Consider the following 17,859-nt stretch of genomic DNA (forward strand, 5'->3'; position numbering starts at 1 on the left):
GGTTCAGTGATTCTCACATGGTGGAGATTCTGTCCCCCATGGGACATTTAGAAATGTTGGGAGATATTTTGTTGTCACAACTGCAGGGAGGATGTTACTGGTCCAGTAGGAAGAGACCGGGGATGCTGTTAAAAATCCTGCAAGGCACAGGACAGCTCCCACCAGACAGTTATCCATCCAAAATTATCAGTATTGCTGAGGCTGAGAAAGCTTGCCCCTGTGATTGTCAGGCAGGGGACAGATGATCACTTAGGGTTGAAAATTAGTCAAACCACGTGATCTTTATAAGCCCTTCGAAGCTGAGATTCTGCGATTTGGTTAGTCCAACTCTGAGTTAAGTCTACCTTACCGATTGCATGAAGAGCAAACAGCTGATCAAAAGGCTTGATTGGAGCATGCTTGCTTGAGCCATTAGCATGCACTGCGAGTGCCTCACTCCCTCTGCTGCTGATAAAAGTCTTTGGAAACCAGCATGCAGTATTTCTGTTCAGGGTGTCTCTCCTGTACTCCTGGCATTCTTCGGTCCAGGAGCCATACCTAAATCAAAATGCTCATAAGTTTTTAAGGCTATAGGAAAGAATGCATTTACTTAAGTAAAAGTAGGTACTCACCTATAGTAGAGAAAATACTGTGTATCCTCAGGGGCATCCTCGCCAGCTAGCCAGGAGCAGTGAAGAGAAACTTGGTATGGCCATAAGGGAGTATGATTATTCACTGTGGTGTTTGTGGTACATGTTAAATTCACAACCGAGGTTCCAGGAGACCCTAGATGGTCAATAAGATGGCCAAAAATAAGAACAAAATGTTGCCATGACAGTCTTTAAATCTCGTACTTCCTCTGAAACTGTAGTGATTGGGAACGTCTTACCATGAAAAAGTAATTGTTATCACACATTGATAGAAACCTATTTGCAAAGGACCAGCTCACTGTGGGATGAAGCTAGGATTATAAAGCCTGAGTTTCTGACAATAAAAAACCTGTCAGGGCACCAGGGTGGCTCCGTTGGATAAGTGTCTGACTTCAGCTCAGGTCATGATCTCACAGCATGGGTTCAAACCCTGCGTTGGGCTCTGTGCTGATAGCTCAGAGCCTGGATCCTGCTTCCGATTCTGTGTCTCCTCTCTCTCTCTCTCTCTGTCTCTCTCTCTCTTCCCGTTTCCCATTCATACTGTCTCTCTCAAAAATAAATATTAAAAAAAATTTTTTTAAATGTTCTGTCTGGTGTGCCTGGGGGCTCAGCCGGTTAAGCCTCTAACTTTGGCTCAGGTCATGATCTTGCGGTTTGTGAATTCAGGCCCCACATTGGGCTCTGCACTGACAGCTCAGAGCCTGGAGTCTTCTTCGGATTCTGTACCTCTCTCTCTCTGCCCCCCTCCCACTTGTGTTTCTCTCTCTCTTTCTCAAAAATTAATAATAATAATAATAACCTTCTGGCTACTTGGGGCTAAGGGGGTGTACATGTGGGATATGTTTGTATGAAAATTTAACTACAATAGATTGTCATTCAGACCTTGGTGCCCAGCAACCTTGGTATTATAATACCACATCTTTCCATAGCTAACTGTGACACTTTAAGCCCTACTTTTCTGGGCCTCAGTTTTTCCACCTGCAAATGAGAGAGTTGGTAGAGGAAGGTCTCCAGGGCCACTTCCATCCGAGAATCATGGGAGTCATTGTGTTGCATCATGCAGATGTCACATGAATAACGCAGATTGCTGCTTGGAAGGAAATGGGTTCTGGCAACACAGCATCATAACAACATTTCTTTGGAGATTCTGTGCCCACTTGCGTGCTGAAGGCCTCTTCAACATGCAAAGATATTAGAGAATCTTGTGATTTTCCACCATACCCATCACGTTACATTCCTTTCTGAAGATGATTTCTGAAGATCTCTGAAGATTGTTTGTCTGGAAAGCCTTGTTTTCATTTCAAACTGCATTGTCACCACATTAACTGGTGCTGTTCAGAGCACACTGTGCTGACCCTGGTCTTGTGGTTGCTCAGAGGAGGGAAGAAGCACTTTGGGCTGAGGGTCGGGAAGGACCTCATCAAAGTGAGAGCCTTTTGACTGAATCTCAAACAACAGAAGGGGTCTCCTCCCCTTAGTTTAAGTCAATTATGTGATCATATTTATCGCTGGCAGCCAGTGTAGTTCAAGGGGGAGAAGAAGACAGGCCCCTTTTGTCTTCAGTGAAGTTAGAGAAAAGGGACATTGGCTACGGTGTATTATTACCATGTGCTGTCAGAGATGTTCGCTTGTATATATCCATATACAACAAACATACATAATTTTGTGTCTATGCCTTGTAGTAAATGTACTGTCCATGCACTAAACGACCAGATGCTCCATGCCCAAAGTACACTTTAGACTCTTCCTGCAATCTGTTTGTCTCTCACCTCTCTTCCCAGGAATTATTTGGTATGAATTCAATTTGATTCAAGGGAGAATTAACTTTTCGTTAGTGTCAACGTGTAGTGGCACGCTCAGAGAATAATTAGAATCGCAGAAATGTAATTCTGAAAACTGCATTACTGGTAGAGTCCTGTTACTTACTGAGACCTGGAAAAGCACTCTAACGTAAGACACACAAAGGTCTGTATCCTGTGTCTACTGTGGATCAGTGTCTGTACTTGGAATCATGGCCATTGTGAACTGGCTGCTATCTGGTCTAGGCCACATGTTATAATGAATAAACGGGAAGATCTTTACAATGCTGCTCTCAGTCACGGGCACAGTTCTGGAGGTGTGTGGCTTTTTCATTCAGGGATGTGACAAGACAGTGGTTGAACGATGACCTATGGGCCAGACTGGCTAAGACAAATTGTTAGGAGGAGCACTCACATACCCTGGGACTTGGTGATCCTTCTCTCTTTACTCTGTGTGTGTGTGTGTGTGTGTGTGTGTGTGTGCGTGTGTGTGTGTGTTTCCAAGGGTTTAATCACAAGTATCACTGATTCTAAGTATTAGAAACCCCAGTTTTCCACAAAAGGACAGTATACAGACAGTGGGAGCTGTCTTCTTTCTTCATGGCAGGTTGTTCAGTCTTGTGGTTTCTATGAACCATCAGCAGCTTGCTTCAATTTGGTATGAAAAGTCATAGCATTCAGAACATACACACACACACATAAACATATATATGTACTGCTTGTTCTCCTGGCTGTAATCAAGCATGAGACACTGTCCCTGCTCCCAACAGGCTCCTAGTCAGAGGTGGCAGGATATAAATCTATTTGTGAAAGATAATGTCATATGTGCCAAATGAATAACACAGCCCATGAATGGGTTCCGGGGAGAAAGCATTCTTCAGTGTATAGGATGAAAAGTATAAGGGCTTTATAGAGTAGGTACAACTTGATCTGGGCTTAGACATATGGGAAGGATTCAGGAAAATAGAAGTGAATCCAGGAAAGCAAAGCCTCCTGGCAAGAATGAGCTGTCAGGTGGGGGTCAAGGTTAGAAAACTATCTGAGAAAAACAGAGGAATCGTGTAGGGTGTGGTTGGAAAATGTCTCAGAGAGACCTGATGGGCCCTGATTTCCCTGATGACCCTGTGACCTTTGGAGCAGGGCAGTGATAAGTGTAAGCTATGTTTGCAGGGGTGCAGCAGATGGGATTGGCAGGTTATGACAATAAGAAGTGAGCACAGCCTCAGGACGATGAGGAGGAGGAAGGACACTTGGCAGGAACTGCTGACTGACTCCAGAAAAGTCACTTGTCCAACTTTCACCACACCTGCACCGTCAGGAATACAACAGGAGGCCATTAGGAGCCTGCCTTACCAGGTGGGGCTTTAAGTTCAGCAGAAACCCAGTGGCTTGGTGGGAGGGGCTGGCCGTTCCAAGGGACCGTCTGCACACTTGCTGAAAAGCCTTTATGAAGAACGGTTACACGTTTGCTTTCAGTGTTCCTGGTTTCATACTAAAAATAAACCCCACAAGTCATGATACATAAAAGGGAAAGAGCATTCAGAGAGCTATTTTAATCCAATAGGCATTTTCTTCCACTTTTTAAATGGCACATAAATGAAATGCAATTAAGTACTTTGGCTAGAAAAAAAAATTAGGCCCGTGGTTTCACAGGTATGTAAATGCTTATCCCCAAAGTCATTGAGTGATGAAAATATGCACAGCTTTTTGCACACCATTTGTACCTCTACAAGTCTGATTTTAAAAAATAAGCGCCTATTTGGGATTCTCTCTCTGCCTCTCTCCTACTTGCACTGTCTGTATCTCCCTCAAAATAAATAAACTTTATGAAAGTACAATAATAATTCCTCAATGATACATGAAGACATTCGTATAAAAACAAAAAACTGTAATTGAGGCACACATTTACTACAATCATCATCTCTAGTGTCCTAGTCTCTTCCCCAGAGGTAACTTTCTAAAAGAAAATTCTCTAGAATTCTGTGTTGACTGAAAAAATAGTTACTACCAATTGCTTCTCTCTTTGTTTGATTTTACTGCGCATCTCCTAGGTATCAGGTGCCTTCACGTATGCCCTGTAGTGGGATACCCCAAAAGTGCATCTCCCAGACCTAGAGTGGTTGCCCGGATTTGAACTGGGCCTCTCTGGTTAGGCACCCGCTGCCTCCCACCTTACTCCAGCGCTCTCTTCTCTTTTTCTCTTTGCCTATTTTAAAGGGAACATAAAACCCATATCAAATTCTTTTATCTTCAAAGTGACTAAACTTTCTTTGCTTACTGAGAGAATCGTGGCAAAGTTAGAATGTTCTGTGCTGCTGTTGAATGCTAACCAACATGCATGGTACCAGATCAGAGTCTTTTCAACAGACACCCTACTCGGTTGGGCACATGCCAGAATACCCTTGAGTCAATTTCCCTCTCTCTCTCTCTCTCTTTTTGTAACTTAGAATTTCATTCAATAGGGAAAATGCAGTCAAAATGAAAATTTGCCTCTAAATAAAGACAGCTGTCAGAACAAATACTTACATCTTCTTCTTGTGGAACATTTATTCTCACATGATAGCCTAGCTCTATATTCACTGGCTCTTGATCAGGATTTGATTCCCAACGCAAAAGAACTTGGGAAAGGCCAGTAACTTTGATAGTGAAGTTGGTAGGTGGGAGAAGTAAAGCTGTTGATGAAAAGGACCAACATGATATTCAATTGTATGGAAGTAGCACTTTTAAATTTTAAAAACATTTTATTGTATAGTATAGGATTTTAGGATTATTAGAATATATAAAACTCAAATAATGTTGGAAAAAGTTGCTTTAAAACTGCTTTTAACTCACTATCTTTCTAATTTTTCCCAAGTGTTTACCTATAACATATACAGGCATTTTACTGAAAAATGAATATCTCAATATTCATTATAACTATACTTTTCAAACTGAGGGCCATTTATCTATTAATTGGCTGGGGAAATTTATTAGTTTGTGGCTAGAATGTTTTCAATGACATGGAAGAAAATAGAAAATATCAGGGAGCTTGAAATACAATTACTGTTCTGTGAACCTCTTGTTTCCACTACATGAATCTACTTAAATATTTGTATATGCACTGGTTTGTGATGTACAATTAATTTATTTCTCATTATGATTCAAAGTCAAAAAAATGCGTGAGTGAAATTACACATTTATAGAAAAGAGGGCTCTTTTTTCTTTAATGAACCACTCTGTTTTCAAAAGAAAAGCTTTCCTTTAAACTACCAAATCAATGCCTGTTCATTTTAGAAATGTGGGAAAGCACAGGTGAGCAAAAAGAAAAATTGCCTAAAATCCTGCAACTGAGAATAGTGTTAACACGTGATATATTCATTACTTTTTGTCCTTGGTATACATTGATACAACTTGTTAATTCCCCCCCTCCCCCCAAAACTAGGATAACATTATACATACTATTAGGAAACAGACTTATTCATTTGCTAAATGGTTAGGATGTTTCCACTGACTTTTAATATTTAAGAGCCTTCTATAACTCTACTTGATGCTTGCTGCATACAGCCTTGCAGGGTTCTGTCTAGATTAGCTGTCCATTATGTTACATAAAATCAAATGTTTAGTTGCATGAGCCATATTTCAACTGCTCTGTAGTCACTTGTGGTTAGTGGCTACTACATTGGACAATGTATATATAGAATGGTGTCATTATCATAGAACGTCCTCTTAGACAACACTACTTAGGGACCATGTGACAATTTTCTTCTCTTAGACTCTGTCAGTACACCATAACCATAGATCAGTAAGTTTCTGAACCACACACGGTGGAAGGTTTTTATTCTTTGGTTATGAGGACTTGTAACCATCCCCTTGTACGGAAGGCATTCCATGTGTGGTCACCAGCTCCAGCTTTATTCCATAGTGTCCCATAGTGCCTGTACACCCGCACATGGAATACGATTCCTCCTGTAGCATAATATTTGCATTCCAGTCAACTTTGCTTTCTTAAAGTATAGCATATTTAAAGAGTTTGTATTCTGATATGAATAAATATTCTCCTTTTAAAAAATCCACACAGAATTTCCTAATTGAGGATTATTTGGGAGAAAATAATGTCATCATTTTTGTGATGTATTTTTTTTTAAAGAAACGCTACTGAACTTAATAGATGTTACCTACATTTTTTATCAGAAAGTGAGTCTGCTCTCAGTATCACTGTAGCCCCCAAGAGAATCAGTAATGCAGGTGCCATGATAATCACATCCTGTAGGAAACAGAAGGATGAAGATCCAAATCACCACCTGTTACCATTTTTAAGAAAAACTGGCAGCTACCTTTTAACATAAAATGTAGTCATTTGCCCATTTGACAAACAGTACTGAACAATCTGTTATGTGCTAGAAATACAAATATGAATGAACAAATCTTGAGTTTTATCCTTAAAATGTAGATGCATAGTTGGAGGGGCAGAAGGAAATGTAAGTGATTAATTGTAGTCCAGTTAAACATTGTTGCAATAAAGGTGTGAATGGAGCACAACAGGGGCACATAGACTTCTGAATTGACTCCTGAAGAAATATCTAGAGTGACAGAGAGGGCAAAGCCAGAAGAGCAGATATTACGTGGGAGAGGTATTGAGCGAAAGACCACAGCAGATCTTTGAATAGTAAAAACTCCTGGGCACAGTTAATCAGACTGAAAACAAATACAATAACGATTTTCAATAATGAGTATTTAAATATGGGCCCAGAAGCTTGAGTCTAAAAGAATCCCAATGTGGGAAAGAAAAAAACTTTGTATCACAAACCTGCAATAAACTTCTGGTACTTTGAACTGTGGAGAGGCTGAGTTTTCTGATGAATCTACTTGGGGGCAGGGCATAAAAGGAATGAGAAAAATACTTACAGGTCTGAGGAAAAATAAAAACCCCATTTCCACCTACTTGAAATAACTGGACAATGAAAATGAGAGTAGAAATGTTCTAATAACTCAGTGCAGCAGTCTGGAAAGAGTGGGTATCATGTCAGCATCTTGTTTTACAAGTCGTCAAAGAAGAGATTTGACCCCTTATTGGGATTTATAGGTTAGAAATCTTGAGTGTTTCCTCTGAAAACATGGAAAGGCATTTTTCATATAAACTGGATTTCAAGGCATAATATCCACAGCTTTCCCCTGTTGTGCACCACCCTTACTTTGGCAAAGCACTTCTTCCTATTCTCTCATGAACCCCTTTGATTCAGTGGGTGGCCCACAAGGCTATGAGCCAATTTACAGTGAAGAAAAGGAATCCGAAAGGTTAACTAATTTGCCAGTGATCAAACAGCTAATAAATGATGGAATTTAGACCCAATCTTGGGTTTTCTAACACCAAAGCCTATGTTCTGCACTAATTTAAATGACTTCTAGTTTTCAGTTTAAAAATTTACTTAAAAAGGGACTCAATCAGAAGAGCATGACTCTTGATCTTGGGGTTGTGACTTTGAGCCTTCCACTGGGTATAGCAATTACTTAAAAATAAAATCTTAAAATATTTATTTAAATGGGTTGGTATTTTGCAAATACAATGCTGGTAGAACCACAGAATACAGTCTTTGTCTAAGTAGCAAAACAACCCCCAAACCAAAAACAAAACAAAACAAAACAAAAAAAAAAACAAAACACTATTTTTTTTAGCTTACTATTTAACCAACTTACTACTTAACTTACTACTATCAGTCTTAACTTGGTAATGAAATTAGTAAAATATCACAGTATAAAAGATAGAGACAGTATACAAATCCTTCAATTTCTTTTTCAAATAAAAAATACTTGTGATAATAATAACTTCTTTTACTCTGATTCCATACTGGGTAGAAAAAGAATTTTTAAAATGGCAATGACCATAAAAGCAGGTATTTTAATACTTTAAAATTTTTTAACAACTAAGAATGTTAATGAGTTAAAGGGAAGCATTAGTAATTTACTGAACCTGAGAAGCAAAGATGCAAAAGTAAAACCAAAAAAAAAAAAAAAAAAACCCTTTAACAAACAACACTGTTTGCTCTGCAACTTGAGAAGTTCATGTCTTTGAAATGTCAGCACTTCCTGAAATGATATCGTATATGCTCTAACTTTGCACTAATTGTCATTAATAGGAATTCCAGGTCAGAAAAAAAATGCAAAATTGATATTCCCTAGTGACTTTTACTGACGGGCAAAGTAAGTAGTAGGTTGTAACCAAACACCTATATTTGCCCTTTGCAGTTAAATAATTGACATGATGAAACTGTTGATTATCTAAGTGGGGCAGATAATTGAATATTTTACATGACCAAGCACCTTCTCTTCGGATTTGTTGTGTACTGATTGTATAGCTGCTGAAAACAGAATTACTTTTCATATTTGATCACTCACAAATTTTTCAGTGGTTAACTTTTTTGCTATAAAACAGCCATACACTTATTTCCACATCTCATTGTGATATTTTCTGTTCAGTAAGGTGATGCTTTTGAAGGGAAATCACTTGTCATATAAACACAAGATACTCCAGTAGAAGTCTAAATATTAGTGAGAATGACAATTTTTTGTCAGCTAGACAAATTCCCCTGAAGACTGGATATTACTGGAGCTTCAGCAATTGATGTATATTTTCCACAATCCTGTGCGTTGTCTTCTGTTCCCTGAAAGCTCTTCCAGATTCTGTCCATGGCCCCTGAGTATTTCTAGTCCCATGCATAGCAATTACCCTTTATGGAAAAACAACCCACATCTCTCTGGGCCATGTCTCTAATACAAAGATACATTGTTCGATAGATGTCAACTGGGCAACATATCATTGTACAAGAATAGAGTACATCTTATCTTAAAAAATACATCAAAATGACAATATGATCAGTTACTTCTCATGGCTGCCAATTAAAATCTACAAGAATACGATCAAATTGTTAAAATAAGATTCAGACTAAGCAGAATGAAGCAAACATGGATTGCCTACCTACAATCCTCATAAATACAAGCTCAGCCTTGTAGACATATCATAGGCTACTCGTTCATGTGACATTTCATCGAGTCAATGTAAAATTCCTCGAGTGCTCTCTAAGAATCTGGCTTCTGGTAAGTGTTAGATTCTTTGAAATTTGGAAGAAAACATGAGTACAACCTGTCACACTACAGATGTTTCCAGAGAGTTGGGTCAAGTTTTGGCAATTGGCAATGGATTTCCCCAGTGTTCCTAAGAATTGGTCAAATTCTACTGAAGTTCAGACTTAAACACACTTTCCCCTCTTTTTTCCTTTTCAACTTATTATTGTTATTTTTTTTTTTTTTTTTTTTTTTGCCTGGGACGTTTGTCTTTAACCAAAGTTGTATATGCAACCCTGTTTTTAGAGCGTTTTTGAGTCATTTGTGGTGACATTTAATTCCAGACTCACGCTCAGTGTACAGAAATTGAAGAGTAACTGAGAGGATTCATGCTCTGTTAGGCTCTTAAAAGTAGAGAGTTGACTTTGTACTTCCTCTTTTTTTTTTTTTTTTTTTTCCTGTACAATGTAATCAGCAATAAAACTCATTGAGGGAGGAAGAATAAATAAATAAACCAAGGTGTAACATGCAAATGGCACCTTTAGCCCTTAGGTATATTGCATTACCCACCCCACCCCCCAATGAAAAACTGTGCAGGCTTCCTAAAAATATAATGAGTTATAAGGATCCCATATAATGCATGAAATTTTTTTTTTTTTTTTTTTTTTTTGGATTTGGGTGAATTGTCTGAAGTAGTCATAAAATGTAACTCATGGGTTCAAATTGTTGCCCTATCTTTTGCCATAAACGATCTTTTGCCAAGGTAGAAATGGTGCTGCCAAAATGAGCAGACAGAAAAATAAGGAAGGAGGACTTTGCTGCTAATCTCCCAACGGTGGTTAAATGTCTGCCATCTAATCGCACTTGGTGTGATGTGTCATCCCGCATCCAGGATCCCCCCTCCCTGGGCTTACCTGCCTCTGGGGATCCTCTTGTTTCCAATGAGCGTGCTCAAGAGCAGAATTCCGGGACTAGGTCCATCCTATCCGTGCACGCAGCAGCAGCCCGAGCACCTAGCACAGTGTCAGGCACAGGGCAGATGCCGAATGTGTCTGGCCCTGTATATAAAAGAGGCAAATTAATACAGTAGCCTCACCAGGTCAAGCTCTGTAGGGTAAAACCTAGCATGCGGACAAAATAGACCACAGCAAGGCAGGCTGGGCGCATGTAGCAAGGATGGTCCATTTGCGGGAGGTGTGATACGTCTGGTACATTGCCTAAAATTTCCCTAAGCAGCATTTCAAGTACCGAAAACAAATGAGGTGATTTGATGTTCAAATCTTTATTATGTTTTGAAATGCAAGCTTTTAACCAATAGCTACATACATTTATATATTTTTTCAATACAAAGGAGGACATAACCTTTAGTACAAAATAAAAATTGTACCAGGTAATGAAATTTTTGGCATGATAATTCATTAAACTGGGTATCAAACACATTAATCAGTAATAGCTTTGAAAGCAGTCACTGTCATATGTTTATAAATGTTAGGCTCATAGGGTACTGAAGGATTTTGATTTTTCTCTCTCTGTTTATTAAATTTTTCCTTCAATCCATTTCTTCTGTGTGTGTGTGTGTTTGTGTGTGTGTATGTATATACATATATAGTAAGTTTGTAACTTTGAGTAAATAGTTCACAAAACCGAGTGAGGCATTTCAGCTCTTTGGATTTCAGCTATTTCATTTTTTTGTACATTTTATATCAAGTCAAACAATCTTCAAAATCCCAGAACCCCCAGGAGAAACAAAAGGCTGGATGCCTTCAGTTAGATGCAATGTGATCTCCTTTTTGCAGCTGTTTCTTAATTTGTAGCTTTCTTAATTAACTCTGAAACATCCTCACCAAGATATTTAATTAAATCCTATACCCTGTTCTCCAAACTCATGTATTTTCTGAGAAATCTTGGCAGAGTATATATTTTCATTTTAATCCCTACAGTGTTTGCGGCAGTGGCAAAGCAACCCCCTGTAATAAGTATCAACAAAACCGTAGGTGTTTTGTTAGTATGACTCACCTTGCCATGGATTTGCCCTCCCCAGCTACTTGGCCAATATACAAGAATAGAATGCTGTACTCAGAATCAATATGACCTGCCTGATAGACATTGTATATAGCACCATTATTGGTTCTGTCTCTGCTAATAATAGTTATGAGGGGTTTTATTTCCCCTTTTTATTTAAAAATTTGCCATATATTTATAAATTATTATTTCTCACTTTTCTTATCCCCCTCCCCCCACCCCCACGTAATGAAATTGTTAGCAGGTGGAGCACAGGGTCATCTTGGAGGGGAAAAAAAGGCATTTACTCACTTTGCGATGAATCAACCTTGGATCCCCACTTGCTGAGAAGTGCGGTGGCCATGCCATCAGACGCAGCTGCAGGGGCATTGAAAATGAATCTTATCTCTAGCTGCACTTTTTGACTTAGAGGAGGTTCTTCTTTATTGTTTCATCATCAACAGCTGTAATGGTTACAAACTCACAGGCAGTTGGCTTCACAAAGGGAGGGAGACAAGGCTCCTCTCAGTATAGATCCACGAGCATTTGTAAGAGCAATGAGGGGCCAGCCCTAAAGGAAACTCCCAAGTGAATGAAATGAAAGAACCTCTCTTGTGCAGATAGCCACTATCTGATAACGGTCTCGTCTGCGTTTTCCTTCTCCTTCCAGATGTTTGGCTCTGCTCAGGAGCTGAAATGAACATTTATTCCTAGGTGGCAAGGTAACCAGGTTTTCGGCGGGTACTCTCAAGCATTGCGTTCCTAGGATCTTTATGTGTTTCATTCAGCGAAGGTATGTATTGTGCCCTGGTCACCTACACAAGTCCAGGCACAGAATATGACAAAAAGAATGGCGCCCCAGGAACAGGTCTCGCGTCGTGCTGAGCATTAGCCCTTCCCTGCGTTGCTAGCAGGTCCTGTGCCCACAAGTACATGTGTATGCGGGGGAGGGGGGTCGGGGGAGGGGGGTCAGGGAGCGTTTCTGGGTGTCATAAACTGTTGGCAGCTGGAGCCTGGCTTGTACAAATGACGACTATGGCAGCGTGGGCCTGCGGCAAGGCCCAGGGCCTTCTCCCTCCTGTCTTCCCCCAGTTCCCAGCAGGGCACCTCACTGTCCTCAGTATGCTTTAAGTAAACTCAGTTACTTTTTCCTTTTCTTTGTTCCATTTCTATCCAGGAATTTTGAGGTGACTGACTAGCGACACTAATTTAAACAAAACAAAACAAAACTGTGGCCCAGGGTGTGATAAGAAAAGCACTTATTGTGTTTAGCATCTGAACCAGATACTAGTCGTTGCCTTTGTAAGGGGACCTCCAGTCTTAGCCCAAGGAGCTGAGTGGTGATGGCCCATGAAAAGCCAATGCAGGGAGAGTGGGAAATAATTTGGCGATTGCCAGGTGAGATCAATTCTGTGTGCAGGGTGGGGAACCACAGGTTCCCTGAAGGAGCCTTCCCAGGAGGCTCAGTGTTTGTGATGAGTAAGGACGGTGAGTGGGGTTCTTAAGGTGCCCGTTGTAGCAGTTGCCAAAATGAAACTGGACCAATCATTATTGGATGACCTAAAAATGTGATTTCCTCTGGGGAAAAGGAAAGTGGCAGAAGGAACAGAGCGAGATCCATTTATTTGCTAAGAATTCCCCAGAAAAGTTGAGGTGGAGTATCAGCCTCTGACCTCCTCTTTAATGTCCCACACATCTAATTTTAGGTGTAGCATACTTGTCACTATAGAAGCCCTAAGAATAGTTATTAATAATTGTGAGGGCCATGGTTTCTGGCCTCCAAGTCTGCTTTCACGTTCTGTTTCTTACATTCACTTACTCAAGAAGTATTTACTGAATGCTGCGGCTGCAGGAAGTTTTACCTCAATACCCAGGATTCGTTGTCTCGCAGCTTTGCAGAATGAATAGGTGGACACAGAATAAAATGAGCAGCAGAAAGGGTGCCCGGGTGGCTCCCTCGGTTGAGCGTCTGGCTTCGGCTCAGGTCATGACCTCGTGGTTTGTGGGTTCGAGCCCTGTGTTAGGCTCTGTGCTGGCAACTCATAGTCTGGAACCGGCTTCAGATTCTGTGTCTCCCCCTGCCCCCTCTCTGCCCCTCACCTACTAGTGCTCTGTCTCTCTGTCTTTCAAAAATGAATAAATGTTAAAAAATAAAATAAAAAAAATGAGCAGCAGGCAAAAGTTTATTATAGTATAAGATCAGAAAGGAAGAATAGTATTAAAGAAAGCTCTCTTTACAGAGAGGGGGCATTTGAAAATGAATGTCTGACTATAGGCAGGGGACTTTGTTGTATAGGGTTTGGGTAGGCCCCCTTCCTTCCCGCCTTGTTCCTTCTCAGGCTCTACCCTTATTGGCTAGGTAACTCCAAATGCCTAGTCAATCCTTTTTAATTGGCTCATTTCCATTGTATGAAGGGTGGTCTATGGCCATGCTGTTACTTGTGGGTCATATGTCTTATGGTCTACTTATTTTTAGTCAGGTTTTTTGTTAAATTTCTGAGGGAAGTCTGAGGGGGAGTGGGTGGTGTCTTGTTACATTCTTAAGAGGAACCTTATGACTGAGGGAGTTTGCTTCAGATCAGATGTTCCCAGAAGAAATGTTGTAAAATATGTGTTTTTCCCCACCTGGAGACATTTAAGCCCTAGCCTCTCCCTTTCTGCCTATTGTTCCCTATCATACCGCTATGCACAGTTCCAGGAACTGTTAAGGATATAAAGAAAATTAGACCTGGCTACTACCCTGGATACCATCTTCTTGGATATATGATCCTTTATCAACTCTACCAATAATAATTTTTAAAATGCGTTCACATTTTGTCTCCATGTCCTATTTCTACTTTAGCCTGAAGGAAAGTGAGGGCTTTGTATAGTTTACTTTTTGTGGCAACAATTTTCTTCCTTAGAATAAAGTGGAAATGTCCAAAAATGATATGATGGAACATGCGTGAAGAATCCCCCAAATTGTTTTTGTTGTTTTTTTTTTTAAGTGAAATCCAATCTATCTGTATTCTTTTATTCTTTTATTTTTTTAATATTTATTTATTTTTGAGTGAGAGACACAGCGTGAGCAGGGGAGGGGCAGAGAGAGAGGGAGACAAAGAATCTGAAGCAGGCTCTAGTTTCTGAGGTGTTAGCACAGAGCCCAATGCAGGGCTCGAACTCATGAACCATGACCTGAGCCCAAGTCGGAAGCCCAACCGACTGAGCCACCCACGCGCCTGTGTCTGTATTCTTTTAGAAGAGAAATAATCTGGGTTTAGCCAAATAGTATAGGTGAAAATATGAATAGGATAACAGGAGCTCAGGATTCAGTGGCTCCACCTGGGACCCCTGTTACTGAAGCCTACTGAGGGTATGTATTGCTAGGAATCCATTCCATGGAAATGAGGTGAATTGTAGACCAAGATGTATTTGAGAGAAAAAGAGTGAAATTCATTGTAGCTTTACTTGTAAAAAGTAATACAGAGATGATAGAGAGATAGCTTTCAAAGGTTGAAAGATGTAGATAATAAGTGTTTATCAATAACTCGTAACAGAGGGTACTATGGAAAAAGGTTAAAAACAAGAGGAGAGCAAGTGTACACAGATAGACGCATTTTTTTATGATCTCATGTTTTGATCAACAGACCAAACTGATAGGAGTGGTTATCTCTAAGCGGTAGGTTATTAGTTAGCTATTGCTACAGAACATCCACCCACAAACACCACAGCAGTAAACATTGATAAGCATTTGTTTCTTGCCCAAGTGTCTGACTTTTGACTAGAGCCTGGCTAAATTTGGCTGGCCTCCAGATCGTAGAGTGGGGTCATGTGCGTTCGAAGCATCTGTCCTTCACTTGGAACCAGTGGCTACCTAAGGCAGAATCCTTTTTACAGGTGATAATGAAAGTGCAAGAGAGCACGACCAACTGCACAAGGCTGTTTCAAATATCTGCTAATGTCATATTCACTGACATCACAAGAGTCAGAACAGAATACATGGCCACACCCAGGGTCAAATGGACTCAGCCCGCAGTATAGTCCACCCACATGATAAGGCCGTAATAAGGGTGTGGATGTATACAACTGCTAGCCAGCAGTGAAGAATGGGAACCAATGATGGGGTGCCTGGGTGACTCAGTTGGTTAAGCTGCCAACTCTTGATCAGGTCATGAATTAATGGTTCATGAGATTGAGCCCCACATCAGACTCTGTGCCAACAGTGGGGAGCCTGCTTGGGATTTTCTGTCTCTGTCTCTGTCTCTCTGCCCTGCCCCTGCCTGGTGCTCTCCCTTTCTCAAAATAAATAAGTAAAATTTATTAAAAAAAAAAAAAAAGAATTGGAACTAATGGTGTATCTACTGCAGTGGGATGAAGATATTCTTTAATTTCTTCTTATGCTCCTATATACACAAATATTTTATTCTGTATAAACGGAGGAGAATAAAGCATTAGAGACATGCAGATCAATGGAGTAAAACTGAGAGTCCAAAAATAAGCTCTCACATTTATGATTGATTGATTCTTGATGAGGATGCCAAAATAATTCAATGGAGAAAGGAACAGTTTTTTGATAAATGGTGTGTAAATATGCAAAAGAATGGTGTTCAAGCCCTACCTCATACTATTTGCAAAAATTAACTCCAAAGAAATCAAACACTTAAAAGTGAGAACTAAAACTATGAAATTCTTAGAAGAAAATTTAGGCATAAATCTTAATAACCTCACATTAGGCAGTGGTTCCTTAAACATGACCCAAAATCATAAGCAATGAAAGGTAGATACATTGGACTTCAGCAAAATTAAAAGTTTTTATCCTGCAAAGGACACTAAATGAAAAGACAACCCACTGAATGGAGGAAAATATTTACAAATTACATATCTGGTAAGGGACTTGTAACCAGAAAAAATACAAGGAAATCTTCTAACTCAACAATGAAAAGACAAATACCCCAATAAGACTATGGACAAAGGATTTGAGTGGATATGTCTGCAAAGCAAATGTACCAATAACCAGCATATACATGAAAAGCTGCTCAACATCATCCATCGGAAAAATGTAAACCAAAACCATAAGGAGGTACCTCTTCGCATCCACCAGGATGGTTAAAATAAAAAGGACAAATAATAGTGTTGTTGAGGATGTAGAGAAATCAGAACCCTCATAGACTATTGGTGGGAATGTAAAATGGTACATACACATTGGAAAAGTCAGTTCCTCATACGGTTGAACAGAGTTACTATATGACTCAACAATTCCACTTGTAGGTAAATACCTGAAAGAATTGAAAACTGAGATTCCAAGTTCTCAAAAATTTGTGTGTGAATATTCACAGAAGTGTTATTCATAATGGCCAAAAAGTGGAAATAACACAAATGTCTGTCAACCAGTGATGAAGAATATGTGGTATATCCATCCAATGGAATGTTATTTAAGCAATAAAAACAAAGTACTGATAGATGCTGGAACATGGCTGATCCTCGAAAACCAGAAACTAAGTGAAAGAAGCCACTTCACAAAAGACCAAATGTTATATGATTCCAATTATATGAAATGTCTAGAATAGGCAAATATATAGACATAGAAAGTAGATTAGTGATCACCTAGGCTGGGTAGGGGGAATGTGTACCAATAGGAAGTGAATGCCAATGGCCGTGGGGTTTCTTAGGGGGTAAGGAAAATGTCCATAATTGATTATGGTGATGATTGCCAACTCTTTGAATAAGCTACAAACCATTGAATTATATACTTTATATAGGTGAAGTTTACGCTCTGTGAATACATCTCAATAAAACTGTTAAAAAAAAAGAAGAAGACGCCCTAATGAGATGTAACTAGAATCCTAGATAGGTATTAGAAGAATTCCAGCATAAAATCAATCTGTAGATTTGCCATGGAAAGCTAAAATTCACGGCATGTCTTTAGTGAGTAAAGACTCTCAGTAGCTGAAGCATCATGAAGTGTTAGTAACCTGTTCTTCTTTTTTTAAAACGATTTTTATTGCTTTTTCACTTACACTGAGATATAATTGACATAAAATGTTATATAAGTTGGTGTACAACATAACGATTTGTTGTGAGTACCTATTCAAAGTAATTTTGCAGGGACCCATTCTTTGCTTGCAAAGCCAGATACAGGAAATCAACCAAAATGTGAAACAAATGAACCATACAATTAAGCTTACTTTATGAATGTAAATTACTATTCACTTTCAGTCAGAAGATAACCTACTTCATGCCTGGGGCTGTGGATTGCTTTATACATTTTATCATATCACAGCCCTATAAACCTATTCTACAGATGAATCAACTCGGAGAACTTAGCACAGCTCCATTGTGATGCTCCCTACAGTTACACTGACCACAATGGCAACACTTCAGTTGTTTAATTGTCATAATTATTTTAAAAGAAA

At 39.5% G+C, this 17,859-nt stretch overlaps 1 protein-coding gene across 2 annotated transcripts in view; it reads right to left on the bottom strand.

Moving 5' to 3' along the window:
- Positions 1 to 11,866, bottom strand: part of IL5RA (interleukin 5 receptor subunit alpha) — a 35,013-nt gene extending 23,147 nt beyond the window's left edge. Inside the window, exons 1-8 of one of the 2 annotated variants that reach the window (XM_042930006.1) lie at positions 11,780 to 11,866; positions 10,381 to 10,524; positions 7,215 to 7,269; positions 6,587 to 6,671; positions 4,955 to 5,100; positions 3,782 to 3,920; positions 612 to 765; positions 350 to 537 (exon numbers count right to left, since the gene is read on the bottom strand). In XM_042930006.1, the coding sequence (XP_042785940.1) occupies positions 350 to 537; positions 612 to 765; positions 3,782 to 3,920; positions 4,955 to 5,100; positions 6,587 to 6,659 (700 nt within the window). In that variant the 5' untranslated portion in view covers positions 6,660 to 6,671; positions 7,215 to 7,269; positions 10,381 to 10,524; positions 11,780 to 11,866. The remainder of the gene's footprint in view (positions 1 to 349; positions 538 to 611; positions 766 to 3,781; positions 3,921 to 4,954; positions 5,101 to 6,586; positions 6,672 to 7,214; positions 7,270 to 10,380; positions 10,525 to 11,779) is intronic. The other variant, XM_042930007.1, reaches the window with a different exon arrangement.
- Positions 11,867 to 17,859: the final 5,993 nt, after the last annotated feature.

This window comes from Panthera leo, chromosome A2 (genome assembly GCF_018350215.1).
Source record: "Panthera leo isolate Ple1 chromosome A2, P.leo_Ple1_pat1.1, whole genome shotgun sequence".
Taxonomy (NCBI): Eukaryota; Metazoa; Chordata; class Mammalia; order Carnivora; family Felidae; genus Panthera; species Panthera leo.